Consider the following 24,235-nt stretch of genomic DNA (forward strand, 5'->3'; position numbering starts at 1 on the left):
GAACTCACTGTGTTCAGATAGTGGTACGTATGTGTATAAGCTAATATATTCTTGCCCTTTACCCTCTTTTGTTGACTCTTCCACCCACAACCACCTAAGGGTCTCTAGATCTCTTAAATCAGGAGTAAGGAAGCTTTTTCATCCAAAGGCCACATGCCCTTCTGTGCAGCTTTCTTTGTACTACATGCCCCTTGTGAGAGGAGAGGCAAAAGTGGCTGGAGCAACAAATTACCTTTCTATAGTAGGCTGGTTTCTGTATTGAGACTCTCACACTCCTCTCTGTTCCAAGGAAGAGAAAGGCATTATCAAAGTTGAATGACACATTCCAGCCAGGCAAAAACAATAGTGGGTCAAAGCAGGGCCTGGGGAGAGTCCAGAGGGCCTCATTTGGCCTTTGGGCCTGAAGTTCCTCATCCATGTCTTAAATACCGGTAATTCTGTCCATTCTCTGCTTCTTGGAACACCATTCCATAACACTTTCATCTCTCCCACTTTTGAGCTGCAAGCTGTCTGAGTCAAAGAACTATCACCTTTTCATTTATTTTTTAAAGGCCAGAATGCACTAGTGGTGCTGTACACATCATATACATCTTCATAAGGTATCTTTAGAATAGAGAATGATAGCAATATCCATACTTTAAAATTGCATTGAAAATGGATTTGTTCTTCCTATTTTCTTCAATATCCGTATTATGAAATAAAGTTCATTTACAAGGATTTTGTGCTCTGTAGGCCAATATTGGTTTCAAAGGAAGAAATGTTCTTTTTCTGGTATATAATTCTTATACTGCTGGTTGTTTTCAAGCCAAACTTTGCTGGATGTTTTCATGTTATATTTATAAGAGATGCACATCTCAGGAACTGTGCAACCCAGGTTACTTATCTCTTGAGTAATCAGCTAAAATGTTGAAATTGGTTGTGTTTTGTAATGGGTCCCATAGTGGACTTTTATTGTTACAACTAATGAAGCAAGTAATAGCTGCTATTAGCTTAAAATATAGGGTATTTGAGTTATGCAATAATGTACAATTGAAGGTAAGATTTACGATATCCTTTTATCAAAATAATTTAATAAGGAAGTTGTTCCTTAGAGTTGTATTGTAGTTTATTGGCTTACGAGTTTACTTCTCTAGTTGATTGTTTTTATGTCAGATTTCTCTGTTGTTAATCTGATTTGTCATGTTTCTTATATGCAGTTGTATCTTTTTAATACCCAGGTTCTTGTGTCTACAATAAAATTTGTGGCTCCATAGGAACTTGAAATGCTCTGAAAAACACTTAATGTTTTCTTTTGCAGTTTCCTATTTTCATTACAATCTGCAATATTGTAATTCTGCAAAAGGCAAAATTACATTTTGCATGTGATTTGAGCCCAAAGTTCAATCCTGTCATTACTCATATAAATGTGGTTTATATATGCAGTGCTCCTTCTACCTGAATTGATATACAGTGGTACCTCGGGTTACGTACTTAATTTGTTCCAGAGGTCCGTTCTTAACCTGAAACTGTTCTTAACCTGAAGCACCACTTTAGCTAATGGGGCCTCCTGCGGCTGCTGCTGTGCCGCCGGAGCACAATTTCTGTTCTCATCCTGAAGCAAAGTTCTTAACCCAAGGAGTCTGTAACCTGACGCGTATGTAACCTGAAGCGTATGTAACCTGAGGTACCACTGTATGGTCTCATACTGTAACTACACGTTACATTCTGTTGTGTGTACCAGTACCCTAATACCTACTGCTTCTAGAGAAAAGCTTCAGAAGTGGGCATTTTGGAGTAAATGGCTGTGGAGACGGGTGTTCAGCAGTTCTTCCACTGCAGTTCCCTCAGCTGTTTTCTCCCATCAGCTGCATATTTGAAAGATATAGTGCAAACATTATATGGAGGCCCACAGAGGATAAAGCTGTTTGGGAACAGGATAAGCACCTCTTTTCTTCTTCCAGTTGCTTCTCCGCAACCAGTGCCTCTTCCCAAAGCTGCTTTGGCATAATAGAAACAGCCAGAGGGGTTTCTGTTCTCATTTGCATGTGTAGCTCTGTTTTCGTGTTTGACAGGATAATAAATGTGCTTGTTTTATGGTGGGTGAATGAGAGGATCATAATCCCACTGTGAACAAACCAAATGTGTGAGCTATACTATCGATTCTTTTGGCCTACCTAGCCAAATAATGTTGGCAAAAGAATGGACATTTGTAAGCTTTTGTTGTCACATAATAGTTCTTTCTTCCCCAAATATTTTATAAAAGCAAACCCAGGGCTTTATAATTTGGTGCACTTTGATAAGGCCAGATAAATATTTTTTGCAAGGTAGCTCCAATATCAAGCGCAGGGTCAATATACACTTTTTTGTAGCCTCGGCCATACCTTCTCCACACTTTATGTTGCATATTATGTCAGATGAGGGGTCAAGTTGGCATGGTTTGAGAGAAATGGCCTTACAGGCAAAATTGGGACCTTTGTTTTCTCCAATTAAGCCCGGGGTAGAGAGTGCTGGGCTAGGTGGACTAAAGGTCTTCTGTATTGTACGGTAGCATCAGATGTTCATACACTAATAGGCCTGTTCATATGAGTGTTCTTAATCATTCCGCTCCCTCTTAGCCTCTGCTGTGCCATCTGTACTAACTACTGGGCTGTTAGAACTGGCCAATGTGATTTGGATCTAGGTGTCTTAATAGACCACAAGCTTCACACAAGTCAACAGTGTGATGCAGTAGCAGCAAAAAAAAAAAGGGGGGGAAGCAGCTAATTCTGTTCTAGGCTGCATCAACAGAAGTATGGTGTCCTGTTCAAGGGTAGTAGTAGTAGTGCTCTATTCTACCTTGGTAAACGTCTTCTGTGAAGTGTTTTTGTTGACAATTAAAAACAGTGCTGTTCACCCAAGCATTTACCCGACATTAATTCTTGGCTAAGTGGATCTTCCTGTGATTCCTAAATGGAAGAGTCAGACCAGCCTTTTTCTGTGAGAGTGTTCCATAAACAGGGCTCTGCCACCAAAGAAGCCAGTCTCTGGTTGGTGCACATTTTATCTCTGATATCTGCAAAAGGGTTTCTGATTAAGAATTTGGTGACTAGGCAAGTTCATATTGTGTAATTCTCTGCCCTGGTGTGGATCAGGGAAATGTATGACAGAATGATGTCAGGATATGGATTACGTGTTGCATGAAGCTGCCTTCTAACTGTCTTAAAGCGTAAATCTGTTACAAGAGCCAGTGAATGGTATGTTAACATCTCCACAAGCAGTCACTGAATGTCCTTTGGAAAAAATGCTGGCTAGCAACTAACAACAGTGCATTTCTAGATGCTCTGGGTCTCTTGATCCTTCATGGAATTCATTTCACCAGGGGGTCTCCAAATGCAGTGGTCTCCCCTCCCCTAACTTATCAAGCATTCTGAAAATGTAGATGTGGGAGAGGGTCTCTCAGTCCTTGCTGGCTGGAAAAGATAAGGCTCAATGTCTCTCTCAGTTTTTCTGGAGAAGTGTGAGGGAAGTCTCTCACTTCACACAAGACTTTGGAGATAATTGGGAGCAGGAGAGCATCTTACTCCTAGTTGTATCCAGTCATGGTGTGAAGTGAGAAATCAGTCATCCCCCTCTCTCAAATCATCAGTGCACGTCACAGCCTTCGAAGGAATGAAGTCAGTCATAGCTGCAAAAAAAGGGAGGCTACCAAGCCCAACAAAAATGTTTGAATTATGCATTTTAAAAGTTTCAGTTCAGAATTCCTGTTCAAATGATGTGGGCACTCACTCACACGGTGGAAATGTGCACCCTGACCCATGTACATTCAGACGTAAGCCCATGTAAGTTCAGCAGGGCTTACTTCCAAGTGCATAGTAACACAGCTTTCGTTTTCTAGATTAATTCAGGCAGTGTAAGAAGATCCATCATCACAAAACTAGTATCTTTCACATTTATTTGTTCTCCATTCATTGACCAAAACGTTTCCCTTTATGTACTTATTAGCAGATAATGGACCAGGGGCAGAAGGGCCCACGTAATGTACTTTTATCTAGTAATGTGTTGTGTGTTTATTTTTAGACACTTGTGCCTGCTAAGCAGCCACAGTACACATAGCAGAATTGAATACAGCAAGATTAGGAAACTTCTCAACTGACAACTGTATAGTCTTAGGAAGCAATTATAAGCTGATTGTTGTTCCCTTAACTATGCGTAAAATGGTTTTTAAAAACAGTTTTTTCCTTTGGACAATTTTTACTATTTGTATTTTCAGGAGGAGGAAATCAAATGGGGACAAACCTATGCATGAATACACAAACATTTAAACTCTCTTCCAGCCCAAACTAGCTTTTCTCCTGCAAGGTTCCAGATAGCCATTTAAAAAGGGAGGAAACCTAGTGAGGAAGGATGTCTGTATGTAAACTAGGAAACTTCATAGCTGCTTGTCTTGTAGATCATTAGTGGGCCTTCAAGTCAAGTTGAGCTCAGGTTATTGAGAGCTGGACTAGCAAATGAACTGGCAAGTCCTGGTTCAAGGACCCTGAAGGCATACTCGTCTATTGTCTCCCGAGACAGAGGGATGCCAAAATCTATAAATATATGAGTAGTTATGCCTAGAAACTTGAAATATTATTTATAACTCTAAGGCATGATTTCCAGATTAGGAGTCAGGATTTATCACAAGCAGATTAACAGATCACAGGCATTTTGTGGGTTATTGAGTTGCTGGTAGTCTCATTACCTTGGCACAATGAGCAGGTAGAATCTGCTGTCATTTGAATTAATGCTGTTTTAACAATGTAATCTAATTTGTTTTGGGGGGTTTTCCCATAATGAGATTGAAGTATTAGGAAAGTAAGCAAACTGTTTAAGAATCAGTTCTAGCTTTTGTGTTCTCGCATAACAAAAGGATATTAGCATGTGTTAGTTTTGCTTTAATCCTTCTGATGCTTCCCAAAGTGGGTATAAGGGATAAAGCATATTGGAGAAACAGTTTTTCTTTCTTATATATCCTTACGTTTCATCTCTGAGGACATACAGAGGTGAAAGAGAACTTTTTAAACTGCCCAAAATAGGTAGGGGGTGTGGAAGAGAGAGATTGGGTCCAAGGCGGGAAATTTTCACAACGGGGACAAGAAAATGAATATGTGAAAAAGAATTGAACTTATTTTCCATTGGTTCAGGCTAGGAAGCTTTGAAAACAAAGGCTTGTCATTAAGAAAAAATTGCTGTTCCCTCCCTAAACCCCTGGGATAAGTAGTTGTAAATCTATAGAAATTAGGAACTTGAAGAGTGATGAAGTGCCGTATTTTTCGCTCTATAAGACGCACCAGACCACAAGACGCACCTAGTTTTTGGAGGAGGAAAACAAGAAATAAAATATTCTGAATCTTAGGAGCCAGAACAGCAAGAGGGATCGCTATGCAGTGAAAGCAGCGATCCCTCTTGCTGTTCTGGCTTCTGGGATAGCTGCGCAGCCTGCATTCGCTCCATAAGACGCACATAGATTTCCCCTTACTTTTTAGGAGGGGAAAAGTGAGTCTTATAGAGCAAAAAATACGGTAACTTCATGTGGTAGGTCCCAGAGACAGACTTTGGGGGCTAGTTCCCCTTTGGAATATGGTTTGAGACTTTCTCCAGTAGATCCCAATACACTCTTTCCTAGGCTGCTTTAGTTAAGAGGCAGTGAGAGTCAGTGCTATGATGTAGAGATTAGATTGTGGGACTATAGCTGAATTTGAATTGCCACCCAACCACAAGCTTGTTGTAAAAATAAAATGGTGGAGGAAGGGAGAACCACATGCCCCATCCTAAACTCCATGCAGAGTGAGATAAAAATAAACTACCCATATGCAAACCATGTCAAGCTGATAATATTGTCACATTTGAACTAGGGAAGAGCATCTTTATTTTTTCTGCTGTATTTATAAACCACTTTTCAGCCCTACAATAACAGATCAAAGCAATTCACAGTTAAAACTATTCAGGTCTATTCAAATCTAAAAATAAATCCAGCGACCAACAGGCAAAAAGCCAGTCAAATCATAGCAACAGGAGGACAATTAAAATACAACACCAGAATAAACAAAACAGAAGCAAAAATAGCTTGCTTAATCTAATTGCTGAAGCCATGGTGAGAAAGAGAAGTTTTCCCTCTCTTCCAAAAAGTGAAGAGAGACTCCTGTCAGTTGCTTAGAGTGTGGTGCTGATAGCTCTACTTGTTCAAGGCAAGAACCTGCCAAAGCATGGTCAGGTACTAAAACAGGCATAGGCAAACTCGGCCCTCCAGATGTTAGCTAGGGATGATGGGAGTTGTAGTCCCAAAACATCTGGAGGGCCGAGTTTGCCTATGCCTGTACTAAAATCTAGAAGCCACGCACATTCTTGATTCCCTGTCCCTTTTTGCCCATTGTTTCCCACTCCTCCTCCACAGTGTTAAGTTTAAAAGAGGTACATCCCTTCTTCAAAGGTATCACCATTTCATCCCTGAAATATGTAGCCTAAAAGTCTACCCCTTTCTTACCCTAAATGCACTTTATTATAATAGGTCACTAACTAAACATTTGACCTGAAAGACAGGTTGTGAGGCTTTGTACAACAGGAATAGACAAGGTCCATGATTCAAATATGTACATTTGCATTATATCTAGATCATGAACACTGTCCTGAATAATCCACATCCTGATACCTGGGGTGTCAATATGAATATAGCATTCGGCAAGGCTGCCATATTTGCATTATGTAAACATGTTCATTTTCTGGAATGTACATCTTTATGTGACTGCTGCCTGACTTTCTAGGATGTGTGGACAGAAAAAAATGAGTCACATTGTTGTTCCTATAGTAGTGGGCACAATAGTTAAGTATTTGATTAAAACACTGTTAGACTCTTGTTAACTAAGAAAACTAATTGGCTTTAAATGCCTATCCTCATTCATATTTAGATACTATACATTGTGTTAAAATGTTTTAGCGCCAGGCTAAAAGATTCTATGCAAACTGACATTTTATTTCTAAATAAGATGTACGGCAGATGGTCTCTGGTCAGGAACGATTAAAACTAAACCTTCTAAACGGCTGTGCATTTTCTCTCCTGCAGTGCAGCTCTCTGAGCCTGTGTGGAAAAGAGAGAGAAATATAAACAATGGTGTATCTTGGATCTAAAATACACTTCTCTATTTACCATGTAAAACAGTTTGATCACGATGTGTATGTGGTGGTAACAGGACGGTTCTGCTTGCATTCTTCTAGCCACAGACAAGGTGACTTGACAGCATTGAACTGCTCCATTAGAGCAAGGGTGGTATGCAGTGAAGGCAAGGTTTCTATGGATCCTATGGATCACTCAGCGGAATGCATGTGCCAACTGAGCAGATGGTTGGCAATGGCAATACTCATTTAGTGGGAGAACTGATCTCCCTTCATTTTCAGTTATTGTGTGTGTTTTGGCACACAAGGTTCTGTGTACAATCGTATTTGGGAGTAGTATAAATGAATTTGACTTGGTATTTAGGACCCTCCAAATGTTGCTACACTACATCTCCCATCTTCTCTGACAATTGGCCATGGTGGTCATTGCAGTCCAACAGCATCTGGAAGGCCACAGGTTCTCTCACCCATGTCCTAGATTGTTCACTGAGCTACTTTGCATATACTTTGATTTCCTGATTCAGAATAGAAGACAGCTCCCCTTTTCCAGGGGACTGCATTGCGGGACGGGCTCCGGGGTAACCTCCCAGTTACCCAGCAGTGGGTGGAGGGATGCTGCCCACGTCAGTAGGACGCCCAGCTGCATCACGCCTCCTGGCTGACCAACCGGGTTAGCTGGGGGGCGTGTCCACCTGCCGTTTAAACAGCGGTGTGACTTTGGGTTACCCTCCATTTGTCTCCTTTCGTTGGATCTCCCAGCCCACCCACCATCTTTGCTTGTGTTGCTTGACTATGGCCTTGCTGTGACTAATGCTGGTCACCTGGTTGTTGGGGCCGGGTAGGAATTTTTCCGCTTGGCAAATTGGCACCAGCCATTTGGTTTTCGCCTGCCTAGTAGCTATCGTCACAACTTTGCAAGGTTAGGCAAGGTAAGCCTTGTCATGGGAGGGGCGGTTGTTGCTTCTGGCCTGCCCGTCCACGTTAAAGGTATCCTGTTAAAGGGATCCAGGGCTGTGGTTTCTGTCCAAAGCCTGGGTGTGGGCTAGGGCCATGCCACAACCCCATCGGTGACCCTGGGGGTGCTCTTAATTGATGTATATCATAGGGCTCCCCCTATCGGTGGTTGACCCTTTGAGACTTCTTGCAGACGGGCAGGAGTCAGGATATAGTCTTGCTTCACCCAAATGCCTAAGCCAAACCACTCACATCTGTAACCAATAAAGTTGTAGCCTTATTTATCCCATTAACCCAACATATGTGTTTCTTATTTCTGGGGGAACTGCGGGGCCTGGGGCCTTGCCACACATGTGGGCTATGGATTTTTTAAAAATGAATGCTATTATATTCAGACTATTTGTCAGAGTGAGAAGAAACTGTCATTTAAATCAAGACTTTTAGTGGTGTAGTATTAGCTAAATGAGCCACCTTGGCAGGAAAGGTAAAATATCAATTTACTTGAATGGCTGACATGGTTGTTAACTTTCAGTTGCTTTTATTTTTAGTTTCTATGTTGAGGCAAGATGGGGTGGGTGTGGGGCGATAGGAGCTTGCCAAAATCCTCTATCACTTATATATATTTGCTAGGTAAACCATGAAATTGTACTATTAAGATTCGAGTACACAGAATTGAAGTTAAAGCTTTCTAATGCTAAATTTTGCTGTGTTATGTTCTCTTTATCACAGTTAATGTCAATAAAAGAAAGGGTTTCCTTCTACCCTGAGAAACGTACTTGCACGTACAACTGACAGATCCCTATTTATATCCCAAGTAAAGGCCAAACTACATATGACTGTGACAGATCTGTGTTTTCAAACGTGGTTCGAGGAAATGGGTGCATGTGTGATTTTGGAACATAAAATGGCCATGTGAGCTTCTGATTCTGAATTGTACTGTCCTTCTCAACCGGTTGCTTCTACCCTTTCCATTTCATGAATAACTTTCCCCCAGCCAAGCTTCAATACCAGAAGTGAGCCTGGCTGGCATAAAAGTAACTGGAGAAGAGATTTAAAGGGCCTGTGGGTGGTGGGAGGGGGGTTGGTGCAGAAATGTCAGGTGTGCGAGGAAGGAGGCTCATCATCCTACCTACACATCACTTTTGCAATGCAAATTGCCTCCCTTATCTCACCAGCTTGCAACTTAGTTCTGCCAGTCATGTATAGCTTGACCCAAAAGATTGCACAGTAATGGGTGCAATGAGATAAAAGGTTGGGTGGAGAAAGTGGAAACACGCTTAAAGACCCTTGATGGCCTTTTCTTAAAGGAGAAGCCCAGGGCCAAACTTTGAGCATTCAATAGATCAGGCATGTCCAACTCCCAAAAGACTGCCATCTACTCCCACTATAAAAAATCTGGAAGTGATCTACCCATTGGATTGACCAAAGGTCTTTTGTTGGGGGGGATCACTCAGGATCACGCAACTGACCAGGGGCAACCCGCAATCGACTGGTAGATCGCAATCGACCTGTTGGACAGCCCTGCAATAGATAAATGAAGCTATCTCTGTTCTCTTTAAAAATACATAAATTAAAAAGGAACTACTGCTCTTTATCCTAGGCTGGAACAAGATATTAAGAAGTTAAAGGCCGACCTGCAGGCAAGCAGGCAGATTGAACAAGAGCTGCGCAGTCAGATTGGCTCTCTGACCAGCACAGAGCGGGGGATTCGGTCTGAAATTGGACAGCTCCGACAAGAAAATGAGCTGCTCCAGAATAAGTAAGTTTGGTTCTCACTTCACAATATAGTGGGCCTTTTCCTGCCAGCTGATTTTTGCACTTGTAATATGATTTTTTAAAGAACAAATATAGATTTTTGAAATCTAAAAGCCCAAGCCAGGCAAAGTTTATCTCTCTTGAGCTCCATTCATCATTTCAGTGGAAAGAGATTTAAGATTTAAAAGTTCTTGACTATGCCCAGATAATGGCCTAAATTTTGCACTCTGAACTGTTTGCTATAGTACCAAACTCTTTTAGTACTGACAGTGCTGTAGAAATTAATAACTCTTTCCTATTGATCTGTAAAAATGCTATATGAGCATATGGAGAATGACATTTATCTCTTGTTCAAAGAAGCACATGATTTAAACAGCTAAAGGTCAGACTTAACAGAAATGTTATTCACACCTTAGCTCTGCTATAGTGCTGATTTCCTTCCACTCTATTATAATGAAAAGTGATGCACATAGTGTCCCCCTACCCAAATCCTTCCTATTATCCACTGAACTCTTACCCAAACTGGTAATCTGTATACTATATAGGCATCTATATACAAATTTCTCTTAAGACAAGAAATTCTGCTTTGACTTGTAGTGATTGGAGGTTGTATCCAGTGCTAGTCCTACTCAAAGTAAATCCATTGGTCATGACTTAATTTCATGAATTTTAATGAGTAGGACTAGCACTGAATGCCACTCATGTGTTACCTTCTTCTAAAATTTAGAGAGCAGTCCCCATTTTCTCAGAAGGGAAAGCTGAGTACTTAAAAGAAGTTACACTTCTGGAATAGTACTTTATTTTCTTCTCAGGCTAAAGAAAGCAGCAGGGATCATGTTCCTTTTCTTCCCTCTTTCAGACTACATAATGCTGTGCAAATGAAACAAAAAGATAAGCAGACCATTGGCCAATTGGAGAAAAAACTCAAAGCAGAGCAAGAGGCACGAACCTTTGTAGAAAAGCAGTTGATGGAAGAAAAGAAAAGGAAGAAGTTGGAAGAAGCAACTGCTGCGCGGGCTGTTGCATTTGCTGCTGCTACCAGGTACTGGGCTCCCTCTCTCATAACGCTAGAATTTGGTGACATCCAGTGAAATTGAACATTGGAAGATTCAGGACAAACAAAAGAAAGTACAGTTTATTATATGCATGTGATTTATTTTTTTAGTTGTATAATATGAAAAAACAGATTCAGATAATAAAAAGAAATGTCCTGGTCTGTGCCATTTGAAAAAACAGAGTCAGATAATAATAATAATAATAATAATAATAATAATAATAATAATAATAATAATAATAAAAGTACTTCACACAGTGCATATTTACACAGTGATGGCCACCAACTTGGATGGCTTTGAAAGAGGATTTGACAAATTCATGGAGGAGAGGGCCATTGATGGCTAATAGCCATGATGGTTATTCTCTTGTCACCACAGTTGGAGGCAGCAGTGCTTTTGAATACAGTCAAACCTCAGTTGTCAAACATAATCCGTTCCGGAAGACCGTTCAACTTCCAAAATGTTCAACAACCGAGGTGCGGCTTCCAGTCGGTTGCAATAGCTTCTTGCATTCAAGTGGAAGTCGCGTTGGATGTTTGGGTTCCAAAAAATGTTCAAAAACTGGAGCATTTACTTCTGGGTTTTTGGCATTTGGGAGCCGAAACATTCGAAAACGGAGACGTTTGAGAACTGAGGTTTGACTGTACCAGTTGTTGGAAACCACAGGAGGGCAGAGTGCTTGGATCCTGCGTGCTGGTTTCCCACAGGCATCTGATTGGATACTGTGAGAACAAGATGCCACTGGCCTGATCCAGTAGGCTTTTCTTATGGTCTTATAGTGTTTCAGGTTGCAGGGAGGGATCACATTTTGGTATTCTCTCTTGCTTGATGATCACCAAGCTGTTTTATAGAAACAGCAAAAAGTATGAAGGCATGTGACACTATCACAAAGATAAGCAGACCTGGAAATGTGACTGTCTGATTGTAACAACACTTTTAAAAAAAAGTGGCACACACTGAAAGTCTCTCTCTCCCCACCCCCTTGGTTCTTGTTTTGTCTGGCAGAGGGGAATGCACTGAAACTTTACGAAATCGCATCAGAGACCTGGAGACAGAGTGCAAGAAGTTAACGATTGACATAAAGCTGAAAGAAGATCAGATACGAGATCTAGAAATGAAAGTGCAGGTAACGAGAGTGCACCACGACATTGCATGCCTCCTTCACAGCCTGAACCTGACCCTTCAGAATGCCTGCCACGTTTTCTGTGAGAGAAGAGTGCCTAGGGCTGTGTTTCTTTCTGTTATCCTAAATAGGCCGGACTTAGTCTAAAAGCTAATTTTTCTTTGCCATGCCTCCCTCTTTCCTTGAAGGAAACTTGCCTACTTGAGCTTTGCCAAACACCACTTTAAGGTGTTTTTTACACATTACATTTGAAGGTGGTTCATGGATGGCCCACCCCATGAGATGTACAAGCCTAGAGCTGAGAAAACACAAATAGTCAAGGAAGCTCCTGACATGCACACACAATTATCAGCAACTAGTTTTTCATGACTTGGCTCGCTTCTGGAGGCCAAGTTTCATCTGTAATATACTCCTGCGTACCTTGTTCTTACAGGTATGCTGAAAACTTTGATCTATTTGCAGATTGCCCTTTTGCAGATTGCCCTGTTTTTTTCCTTCCCAAAGTGATTGGCACAGGACCACCCCTGTTCAGTATTAAGTGGGAATTGATAGATTTTTATATTCTGCCTTAGTAGGATAATCATCCTGTTTATCCTCATAATACATTTATAATGTTAGGTGCGGTTAAAATATAATACTCTAAATAAACTAACTGCAGTTTTTGAGCCCTCTTGGAGGAGAGGATAAATTAAAGTAGTGAGGGAATGGTATTTGCTGGGGATAATCAGTGGACAGAGAAAGGGTTAATCACTTGCCCTCCAAAAAGTGTAGTCCCAACCTGAAACAAACTATGATGTTCATTTGTATAACACTCTTACTCCACTGTTAGAAAAGCAAGTTTTGATTAAAGTTTTTAGGAACATTGTCAGTTTTAAATAGAGACCTGCATTTTAAAAAACTCCGTAAAACATAGTTTCAAGTTTTACACTTGTTTCTGAACCTGTTCATGGTTTCCCCCATAAATTTGCAGTGAAATGTTTCTGTGTTTTCCTCTTCCGCAGGCTCACATAATCAAAGTGGCTAGGGAAAAGTAGCGTAGCCCTTGCTTTGCTACACAGGGAGCTGTGAAATGTACAAGGAATATTTTCGTAATAATCAAAAGCTTCTCACTTGTGTTTTAAAGTGAAAAACAGTTTGACTTTGTGGTTTCGACAGGTATATTAAGTAAAACCTATTTTTTTATTGGCGTTCTCAAGTACATGTAACTCTGGAGGCTAAAATAGTTCAAGTACCCCACCCCTAAAATAAAGCCTGGGCAGGTTGAGTAACTTGTCAAAACCCCTTAAGCAAACATTTTAATTTACAGAGAGTAAATGTTATATAACATTCTCCCCCATTTATCAGGAAGTTGGAATTTATTGAGCTTTTCTCTAGCGCTTCATTATTGTACTCACTTGGCCTGTGGGGCCCCACCTGCTTTCCAGTCCTGATTTGCCTTCTCCCTATTGTGGGGAGAGTCCGCAGTGCAGCGGAAAAGGATATATTTTTCATTGAGGAGGTCCCAGGTTCAAGCTGTGGTATTCCAATTGAGCAAAGTGTGTGCATTCAGGTAGCAGGGCTAAGAAAGATTATCTGCCTGAGACTCTTCAGAGCAACTTTCATCCTGGGCTAGATGAAGTATAAGGCAATATCATGTGTTGATATTTCTCTGAATGAGGTCCAAGTGGGCCTAATAGGTTTAGGCTAGCAGTGGAACCTGTTTTTTTCAGTCTGAAGGCCGTATTCCCTTCTGGGCAACCTTCCAGGGGCCACATGCCAATGCTGTGGAAGACCAGAGGGAGAATTGGGAAGAATGAAATGTTTACCTTTGTGCTGTATGCTAGTTTCTAGCCACACCTCTATCCAGCATCAAGGGAAGCAAGAGACATTATCAGAGCTATAGACTGCAACTAGGCAGGCAACAATGCTCCAGGAGGGTGCAGAGCAAGACCAGATGGGGTTTGTAGCCTTGGGAGAGTCCTGAGGCCAGATAGAGAAGCTTGGAATGTCACATTTGTCCCCCATGCCTAAGGTTCCCCACTTCTGTCTTACACCATGGCTGGCCAACTTCTGATGATGGAAACTTGTGCCATACCTTGGTAAGAACAGGAAGGCCCATGGGCTTAGCTATGTGTGGAGTGCTGCTTATGGTCCTCTCCAGCTGTCAATTACTCTGCTGCTACTGCCTGCTTCCCAGCTCAGCAAACTAGAAGTGACCACCACCACCATTAGAATCTCACTGTTTCAACTGGGACAGTCTCTTTCCCAGTCTGGCATATAGTCCGCCTACATTTAGTGCAGGACGTGCAGGTTGACTTGAAGGTTGGCCGCCACTAGCTTAGATCAGATTCTGCCTTTGCTCAACCTGCTTTGCATTGGAGGCTATGGGTAAAGTCTATCATCACCACTCTCATTCCACCCCAGGAAAACTGGTTGTGGGGTCACTGTACTGGCATGAACATAGAGGGTCCATATCTCGGAGTGACTTCCTGGGGGACTCTTCCTGGACTTCTCTTGCTCTGACATAATCTCACAAATTTATATTGACTTCCTAGTTAAATGTGGTTTTCAAGACTGGAAATTTGTGTGTCTTAATCAACAGCAGATTGGAAGAGCCCCCACATCAAGCCAGCTTTGTGTTCTGCAATTGGTACATTGTTCATGCTGAATGAGCCATAAGAATACACTGTAATCTATTCTGAGCCCTTGGGGAGGCTGGGTGAAGAAAACTGTATTACTACAGCTGAACATGTCAATTTCCAAGCTGCAGCTTCTGCAGAGCTAAATTGCCTTATGAACACGTATATTTTACATACTGCACTTGAGGTCAAAGGATATAACCAAACCCAGCATACTGCAGATTTGACCCCAATTTTTCTCCTTCCCCAGCCACAACCCCAGTCTTGTTCTTTCCCCTTTATCTCAGTATAAAGTTGCTGTTTGTAACAGTCCTGCTTTAATTACTCTCAAGGAACTGCGGAAGTACAAAGAGAACGAAAAGGATACAGAGGTGTTAATGTCAGCACTTTCAGCCATGCAGGATAAGACACAGCACTTAGAGAACAGCTTGAGTGCAGAGACGAGGATCAAGTTGGACCTGTTCTCTGCATTAGGAGATGCAAAAAGACAGCTTGAGATAGCTCAAGGTAAGTGGGATTCTCCGTGCTGCTGGGCAAAGTGATAGAAAATGAGGTAGTGCCCTCTACTGTCCAGTGAGATACCATGGATTAGGAGCCACAGAATCTAGTGTTCCTGTGAAAAGCACTTCTGTGCAAACACTGGGGACTGTGTGGGTGCCTGCTGGTTTTTATGCCTTGCTGCATTTTCTTCAACTACTTCAAAGCCTACTCCACAGCCCCTGTCTGCCACAGGACTATGAAGGACTCCATTGGGAAGGATGAGTCAGAAAAGCCCCAATACACACTTCCTGTTCTGCTCGTAGCCCTTTGGATTTTGGCCGCTGGCAGCTGGAACTACCTTTTGGAAATTATTCCTACTTGGAATATATGGGAAATCCCACCCTCCCCCAATAAATTTGTCCTATCTTAGTAACCACCACCACCCCGGACAAACTTCTAAGCCTTGCTGGTATTATTTTGGCTTTCCTTGAGATTCCTCAGATTTTTTTTGCCTGAGGAAGACCCCAGCGCCACACTGAATTTTGCTTTCGGCAACATTTCAGTAGCTCCTCCATGCTGCTGTAGGGCTCAAACCTTAACCAGCATTTTTTCGGTCAGGTTAACTACTGCTTAGACGTTCAACAGTAATTCTGAAAGTCTCCGTGGAAACAGGTTAAACAAAGAGAGTACAGAGGACTGGTTTGGAGACGTGAGAGTAATTGCTTTGGTCCACCCGAACAGCAGTGACTTGGTCAGACAATCCTAATCAAATGCAGCAAACTCCACACCAAAGAAATCAACAGTGTTTTGTTTCTCTTTAGAGTGGGAGCAAACTGCTAGAAAACAGATGGTTAAATTTTTATTGGATCTCTGAGTGCAACTCCAAGTGCGGATGCTGCAGAAACGTAATGTGGTAGGAAATTAATAGCCCAGGCACAGCTGGAATTCTTCATTTTGTATACTCTGTCCAGGAAAACAAAATGCTGAGGGAAGTGGGAAGAGCAAATAATAAATGGCAATTTGCTTAAATAGTTTAATTTGTACTTTTCCCTCCTTAGCTGTTACTTTATTTTCTAACCTTGGGGAAATAACCTTCTTGCATAGGCCTCTACAATAATACCATTAGAGTTCTCTTCCAGGAAGTTTTAAGGAAATATCGTTTTTTCACCTCCAAGTTTTTAGGAAATCCAGCAGGTGTATGTGCCCCCAGACAACCTTCATACAGTACCTTTCTTTACTGTTTGCAGTGATTCAGTTCACAGCTTCTCATTCCTCCCTGTGCTCCTGCTTTGGCACTGCTTTTATTTGTCCAGGCTTTTTTGTTCATTGAGTGGCCCATCCTTTGCCTTCATTTTAAAGTGGGAGCGGTAGGAGAACTCCCAGCTGTCCCTTTCCTGCCTTACTGTGCTGAGATGGTTTCATCACAGCAGGGCAACATGAAGAGCATTGGCCTTGGCAGCAGGGACACAACAAAGGCAAATATTTTGTCTCTCCGGAAAATATTGCTGGAAAGGGCGAGCTCTTTGCTGAGAAAATGCTTGCCAAACTCTGCCCCTTCCTGCTCCTTCCCAGCTCTTCTTTTAATTTGCTTTGGGCTGTAAACTTCCACTGTAGCCAGCAGAGGGCGCACAAAGTTAACAAAAGAACAGCGTCTCCCTCTATTTTTGGATGGAAAATCCTATTCAAGATAAAGTCCCATCAGGTCAACTTTGCCTAAATCATGCTCACCACCAGTACAAACCTATTCCACCCACCCCACTCCATCACCAAATAAAGAAGATAAGTACTGAAGGAAAGAAAGTAGATGTATGATTTCTACCCAAAATTTGGAAATAGGTAAAGCAAGAGTTTCCAGCATTAAGGAAATCTGAATGAACGGGTTAAAATAAAATGTGTTAAGAACACTGTCTTAGTAAAGGCATGCTTGTAAAGATCTTCCTTCCGTTTCACGTGGCTGTTGAGGGAATGTGGAAATTATCTGCCAGACCTAAATCTATTGATTACTGTGGAACACTCAGGTTTTAATTTAGCTTTGCAGTTCTTTTTTAAAAAAGCTGTGCATGTTGTTTTAAAAAGTAAAGGTATCCCTGACCATTAGGTCCAGTCGCGGACGACTCTGAGGTTGCAGCTGTCATCTCACTTTACTGGCTGAGGGAGCCGGCGTTTGTCTGCAGACAGCTTCTGGGTCATGTGGCCAGCATAACTAAGCTGCTTCTGGCGAACCAGAGCAGCGCACGGAAACGCTGTTTACCTTCCCGCCAGAGCGGTACCTATTTATCTACTTGCACTTTGCCGTGCTTTCGAACTGCTAGGTTGGCAGGAGCAGGGATCGAGCAACGGGTGCTGACCCCGTCGCGGGGATTCGAACCGCCAACCTTCTGATCCCCTCAGACTCCACACCATAACATGTTTGTCCACAGTTTTTATCTGGTATAAAAACCTGGCATTTGGTGACAGTTCTTTTCCTTCCTCTTTAATATTGCAGGGCAAATAATTCAAAAGGATCAGGAGATCAAGGACCTAAAACAGAAGATAGCAGAAGTCATGGCAGTCATGCCCAGCATAACATACACTGCGGCCACCAGCACACTGAGTCCTGTTTCCCCACATTACTCTTCCAAATTTGTGGAGACCAGCCCTTCTGGACTTGATCCCAATGCCTCAGTTTATCAACCCCTGAAGAAGTGAAGACCAGCTTCCAGTTTGTCACACGGAAGGCATCACACAGAAAAATATCTTGCAGTCAAGATGAAATTTGTATTGTGTGAGACTGTATTGATTTATTGTTTAAAATAAAAAAATAAAAAAGAGGGAAGTGGGGGGGGAAAGAACCTGAACATCAAGGTTTGGCTAGAACTGCCCATCAGTTTTTTCTTGTAAATTTTTAGAAAACCTCACAGAACTTTATACGGTTTCTTTCTTGGCCAACGCATTAAGGGAAAAAGAACCCACGACTCTTGGTTTTCACATAGCAAATTCTGCCTCTCTTTTTTTCCCCAAAAAGAACACCTCTTGTAAGGTTTCCTCTTGAAAGGATAAATTACCACAGAGCTCCGCTTGATACAAAACCCTTTTTTCCCATTTAAAAAAAAAACAACATAATGAAGCCAAAATTACAAATTAAGAGTTCAAAGGAATAATGATGGAAATTCCTTAGGGTTTTTTTTTTAAGGGCAAAAGGGTTTAAGTGCTCAAGCAAAGCTTTTGATGATGTTAGTGGATTGTGAGGCAGAGGGATGGGGAAGCGCATGTGCAAGAAATCTATTAGCTTACCCCTCTAAGGACCAAACCATATTTAAGGGGGCATCAGTTTTAAGGGAGGGCATAAGGATTGCAGAAAGGGTGTAGACAATAATGTAACATTGGTGGTTGTGTAAAGTGTTTAGTTTCCCATCGGTGTATTTAGTCACTTGAGAACTGCTAACAGTCTTGTTCAACAGTGCCTTGGGGAAAAAAAGATATTTCAAGAGGAAACTTGTTCATTTAAACAATTTTCTCCTGCTTTCACTATCATCTAGCTTGTAATGCCGAGCTCGTTTTACAGAGTCTACTGCAGATCGTACATGGTAATTTAGGTGCCCGTTGCAATCCTAGTTTACATCTCTTTTTTGTTTGTTTGTTTTGGGTACAAAATCCAACAGTGTTCACATGGTTAGGATATGCTGTAGAGGGCTCAGTAGCAGCAGAGGGAGTTTTTTGGTGAAGGCGGAACTGTGCAATGTACTATATACAAGAGACTGTCAGGTTGGCTCAAGAACACGGCAGTTTGCAGGGTTTTCTTTTTTAAAAAGTCAACTGCGATTACGCTTTATATCATCTTGTGTTTGACAATTTAATTTCAATGGGGCTGACAAAATCTCAGCAGTTGTGCCAAGGAGCTTTTTTTAAAAAATAGTAATTTTTTAAAAAAGAAACTCATAAAATTGCACAAAGATTTAAGTTTAAATGTATATTGTGCATTGGTAGGAAAGTGTGTTGCACTGGCGACTTTCAAAGTGTTTAAGGTTTGGGTGTGGGTGGGAGGGGACATGGTGGGAGGGGTACAAAATCGTATTAGTAACTAGCAAAATTATAAAATCAAACCATTATGATTTTGCCAACATGCAGTGGACTCTGGAAGGACAAAGTTCTTCTTTAAAAACAACAGCGATTTTTAAAGTTTCATATGAATTGGCAAGTATGCCTTGTTTTAAAAAAAATTAAGTAGGACAAGCAAGTCAATAAAAATAGTATTAAAATCCATCATTTTAAATCAGATTCTTTTGAGATAAAAAAAACTTCTAGCTTTAGCCAGGTGTGCATGTTGCTGTCATTTTGCATTTTTGAATCATCTTGTGTAATTGTCACCATGAAAGTGTTACTCAGAAATGTCATAGGTTTTCATCTTTGTGCAAAACATGAACTATTGTCACTGACTTTTTTGTGTTGAGGTTCCCCCATTTTTTATTTTTTTATTTTTATTTTTTTTTGCTGCCCTTTGGGCACAACTTTTGTTGAAATACTCGGTCTTGGCTGCATTCTTTTTTTTTCTGTGGGGTTTACAAAAAATAAACATTTTCTTGCAGATAAAGTAGTTTTCTAATTTTTTTAAAGAAGAAATGCTATTATTATTATTATTTATTAGAGTTGTTAGTTGCTTGTAACCTGAAGATCAGTTGATTTGGTGCTCTAGTGCTACAGGCCTTCTCTCACCACAAACTGAAACGATGGGAAAATACACTGGAAAGTGTGGGCTAACACTTGCTTGACACAACTTCATATATGCACCCTGGCATGCCAATTAGAATGAATGCCCATTAAATAGCTGACTGTCTTACCTTCCTGAAAATGTTGTGCAAACGAATCTGGATGGATTCTCTATTAATGGGTCATATGGAAGTGACCTGGGTTAATCTGGTTAATCTTACAATTTTTGGTTGATCAGTTGAATCTGAATATATTTGCTTATGAGGCAAAGCAATTTTCAAGAAAAGTGCACACTGATGGTTTTTATAATGGGGGGCAGGGCGGGGATTATCTAAGAATAGGTTGATTCACACATTACATGGTGAGTAAGTGACCACCCACAACATGCTCCTTCCCACCAGCTGAAACGTTCCATTTTTTTTCTTGTCATCTTTATGAGATTGGAGCCAATGTTACAGATTGACCTTAGCAAGAGCAGCTGCCTGCCAAAGGGAATAGTTGCCTGGCTTGTAAAATCTGTTATGTCTGATCTTATCTAGAAATTTGGCACCAGTTGATCAGGTAGGTTCTGCTCTATGCAAGCGCTTAACCATGAGTTACACTAACCATAGGTTGGTGCTTTAACCTTATTAAGATCCCGAATGTATTAGGTTGCCAAGCTAAGCCCTTTTCCTGGAGAATGTTTGCAAGAAGACAACTGGTGTGCCCTGACTGTGCCTAATCCTTAACAATAGTCTTAGAAATGACAAGAATCTCTGGTTAAGGAAAACAAACCATAGTTAAGCAATACATTTTTCCCATGTGCCTGGAGAGTGCTTCAAATACAAACCAAATTTAGCCAGACTCTATAGGGTGACCTGATGGACATTGAACCCTACCTTTTTCTTTCTACACATGACCAAAAAAAAAATAGCTCTGGGTATCTGTTTACTCAAACCAAATCTGCGAGGGGTTAAAAAAATGGACCGAAGGTCTGAAAAATGACATTGATTTATTTATTTCCTACAAAGATCTTTACTTTCCTCCTAAAGCATGCCAAATGCTCAAAGCATTCTTAAATCGAAGTGCAATGCAGTTTGTGAACTCTGCTATCCTTCCCGGATGATTAGGACAGACATTACACTGTCCCAATTAAAATTATGAGTTAGGAGAGGTGAAAACTGTGTGTGAAGCATGTCGTGTGTATCTTTTATATGCAATGAGAAATTAATGGAAGGCAATCATTCCAGACAAAGGGAACTGCACTTGGCCGGCCTTTGATACACAGTTATATGAACTGCTTGAAATGAAAAGGAAAATCCCTTCAACTGGCTCATCAACTTTTATTTTCTGTTTTGCCAAATTGTGAAGCCAGGACTGCAGAGAAAGGGGGTGGAGGGAGGTTGGATTATAACAAATTTGGCTTATAATAGACTTCTAACAGTAGAGCTTCAAGTATAATGTTCGCCCCAAATGATTGACTTACTTGGAAATGAATCCATGCGAAGAGAATGCCCCTATCAGTTTTACTTATCACATTCATTATGCATCCACGGATTTATCTCAATTAAGCCCCTTTTCAGTGAAATCTGAAGGATTAATGTTCTATTCATAGATCCAACTAAAAAAAAAAAAAGCACTTTTCCCCCTTCCAGTCCTATTCTGATGTCCTATATAATGATTCTGGTAAAAAAACAAACCAACCCTGAGCAATGAACTTGCTGGCACAGGATGCCAAGCACTGATTGGGCAAGGGAACTGCAGAGAAGCACTTTAAACAGGGGCGCTTGCTTGGCAATCCAGAATCCCTTTGGCTTGGGGGGGGGGGAGTGAGGAGGAAATCTGGTGACAAGAGGGAGCCAATCCCATGCCACTTCCTGCTATATAAAGCTTTTAGTACTAGATCGTTCCTCAGTCGGCAAGTTGTCAGAAGCCACCAGGCTGTTCCTACTTGACTCAAAGGTCCATGCCTGACAGCGTCTAAATTCTGAAAAGAAGTATTTTTTAAAAAAATTGTATTTATGTATATAAATGTTTCAAGGCAGCCAACAACATTGTTTTTTAAAATGTGGAAATGCAGCAAAAGCAGAAGATCAAATAGGGGAATAGGAAAGAAGCAGAAGAGGAAATATTCACCACAGTGGCTCAGAGGTGCAATAGCTGGGTTTTTTTAAATTAAAAAACAACAACATGTTGCTTTCGTCACCAGAAGGTCAAAAGCAGAGGAGTGGAAGGAGCTGGAAATTGGTCCCACAGCCTCAGTGCCATTGTGAGGAAGGCCCTCTCATGGATAATTCACATACCACCCCATATCTCAACTGCAAAGTAACCAGAGCTGGCTCTCCAAAATGGTTCCTGAGGGAGAAGAAAGTTCTGTAGGTATCCACTTAGACCCATTGAAATTGATGGGCCTAAGTCATGCCCATTTCAATGGGTCCACTCTGAGTCGGACTAGTATGGGATACAACCCCACAAACCTTACTTTTCAGAGCACAATCTTATTTGAAGTATGGTTCAGGCCTAGTCCAAGTCTACCTTAAATCTAAAGAGGCTTAAGGATGGACAGCAGGAAGGGCAGTTGGTGTGATGGCCTGGGACTCGGGCTCGGAACCAGAACCAGAGGAGTTTCAGTCCGCACCGGATCCTCTGCCTCAGGTGCCATCTGAACCGAGTCTGAAGAGCCCCAGTCTGCACAGGTTCCCCTGCAACAAGCTCCAGCTGGGCCGAGTCAGGGGCCTGAGCCTGCCCTGCCTCCAGATGCGGGGATTACCTTGTTACCCTCTGCTGGGTAATCACATACAGCTGCTCCACTACCAGTTGGGTCAGGAGAGGCTGAGGTGGCCTCTGGGCCTAGGAACCCACCGACATCTCCCAAGCTGCAGAGACTCAGGTGTGAGAGGAGAGACCTGAGTACTTGCAGGAGGAGTGCTCACCTTCAGGCGAGACAGGGAGGTGAGTCACCGGGGGATCAGGACCAGCCGTTACCCCAACAGAGATAAAAGGCTGTTGGACCCTGCCCCAGGTTGCAGGAACAACATTGCTGTTTGCCAGAAACTGCCTGAAATCCTGTGCCTGACCTAGCCTGGTTTCCTGCCTTGTGACTTGCCTTGGCCCTGTTGGACTGACTCCTTACAGAATCCTTGGATTCGGGACCGGACCAGGACTGCGTAGCTCAGGTTTACCTCCGGCCCAGTACAGTTGAGGTCCAGGTATGGCTGTAGGTGCAGTTGGTAAAAGGTATTTCTGAGCCTCCAGTGACAGAGCTGGATTCAGACATACCCCCAAACTGCAAATGGGTGTATGAATTGCAGGTGTTATATGAAAATGTTGATTTTTTTTCTGTGGTATAATGTATTTATGTTCTTAAATGTAAGTGGCTTGGAGACCTTTTAGGTATCAAGCAACTAATAAGTCTAAATAATAATGATTGCAATAACAACCACCTAGACTACCTTACAGGGTTGTTGTGAGGATAAAATGAGAGGGAAGACCCTTGAATGCCTGGAGAAAGAGTGGGAGAAAGTGCAGATAAATAGCCTTACCAGAATGAATAGAAAAAGCCTGTGATGCTTCCCTTTCTTTGAAGGGACAGCTGAGCTAGTGTTATAGCTTGCTCAAAATACTAATTAGTATTGGTTTTTTAAAAAAGAGAAAGAGAGCAAATCTGAAATTTCTTTGTACCTTAATTGAATCCCATTTCCTCTGATATGCTGCCTGATAAATGCCACAGAAGCATTGCGGCAAATCATCTTTAATAAGAAAGTGGGGGAGACCAGAGAAACTAATCCAATAAAGTTGAAAGGGAAGTCAACTCCCTCTTTTTATTTCTAAATTTCCTCTCTCTGGCAGTTTGAGCAAAGCATTGTTTTAGGACTGTGTTGTCAGAAGGGGAAAAAATCTTCCTTTCCGCCACTTAGCAGCTTTTGACATCTCCTCTGCAGATTGAAAGGAAGCTTCTTGCATAATTATTGCAATTATTTCCCCTCTAAATTTAGGAGGGATGGCAATGAATGATGGCTCAAGAAGAAATGTAAGCTATACTTGGATAAGTGTGTTTTAATCTGTATTTGGAAGCGTGCTGGGTGTTTGGAAAGGTGACATGCATTTTGAAAATTGCTGCAGTTAGGTCAGGTTTGTCTGTTCTGTTCTCATGTGAGAGCTATAATGATGGTTATGGTAACTCACAAACACGCACACACATTGGCTGTGTCTAAATATATAAATGTTCAAGCTTACGCCTATATAATTTTGTATGTGATTGAGTATTTGTCCCCCTAGGTGCTCTGGTTTTTGTTTTTGTTTTAATCACACATCAAGTTTAACTGTAGAAGGCCTGTAGCTTAATGGAGAGAAAGAGAGATGCCTCTGTCACCAGCATTTTCCAAATGAATGCAGGTCTGCAGGTTTTTCTGGAATCTTCAGCTTTTGCTAAAGCAAATAAATGTGATGGTAAGCTAAAACAGGCTTTTACTATCCAACAT

At 41.5% G+C, this 24,235-nt stretch overlaps 1 protein-coding gene across 1 annotated transcript in view; it reads left to right on the plus strand.

Moving 5' to 3' along the window:
- The window catches only part of MACO1 (macoilin 1), a 63,371-nt gene extending 43,712 nt beyond the window's left edge, over positions 1–19,659 (plus strand). The window contains exons 7-11 of the mRNA XM_083751732.1: positions 9,659–9,817; positions 10,673–10,855; positions 11,874–11,994; positions 14,942–15,116; positions 17,575–19,659. Coding sequence (XP_083607858.1) covers positions 9,659–9,817; positions 10,673–10,855; positions 11,874–11,994; positions 14,942–15,116; positions 17,575–17,777 — 841 coding nt within the window. The 3' untranslated portion in view covers positions 17,778–19,659. The remainder of the gene's footprint in view (positions 1–9,658; positions 9,818–10,672; positions 10,856–11,873; positions 11,995–14,941; positions 15,117–17,574) is intronic.
- Positions 19,660–24,235: the final 4,576 nt, after the last annotated feature.

Source organism: Podarcis gaigeae (genome assembly GCF_964106915.1).
Source record: "Podarcis gaigeae genome assembly, chromosome: 8".
In the NCBI taxonomy this organism is placed as follows: Eukaryota; Metazoa; Chordata; class Lepidosauria; order Squamata; family Lacertidae; genus Podarcis; species Podarcis gaigeae.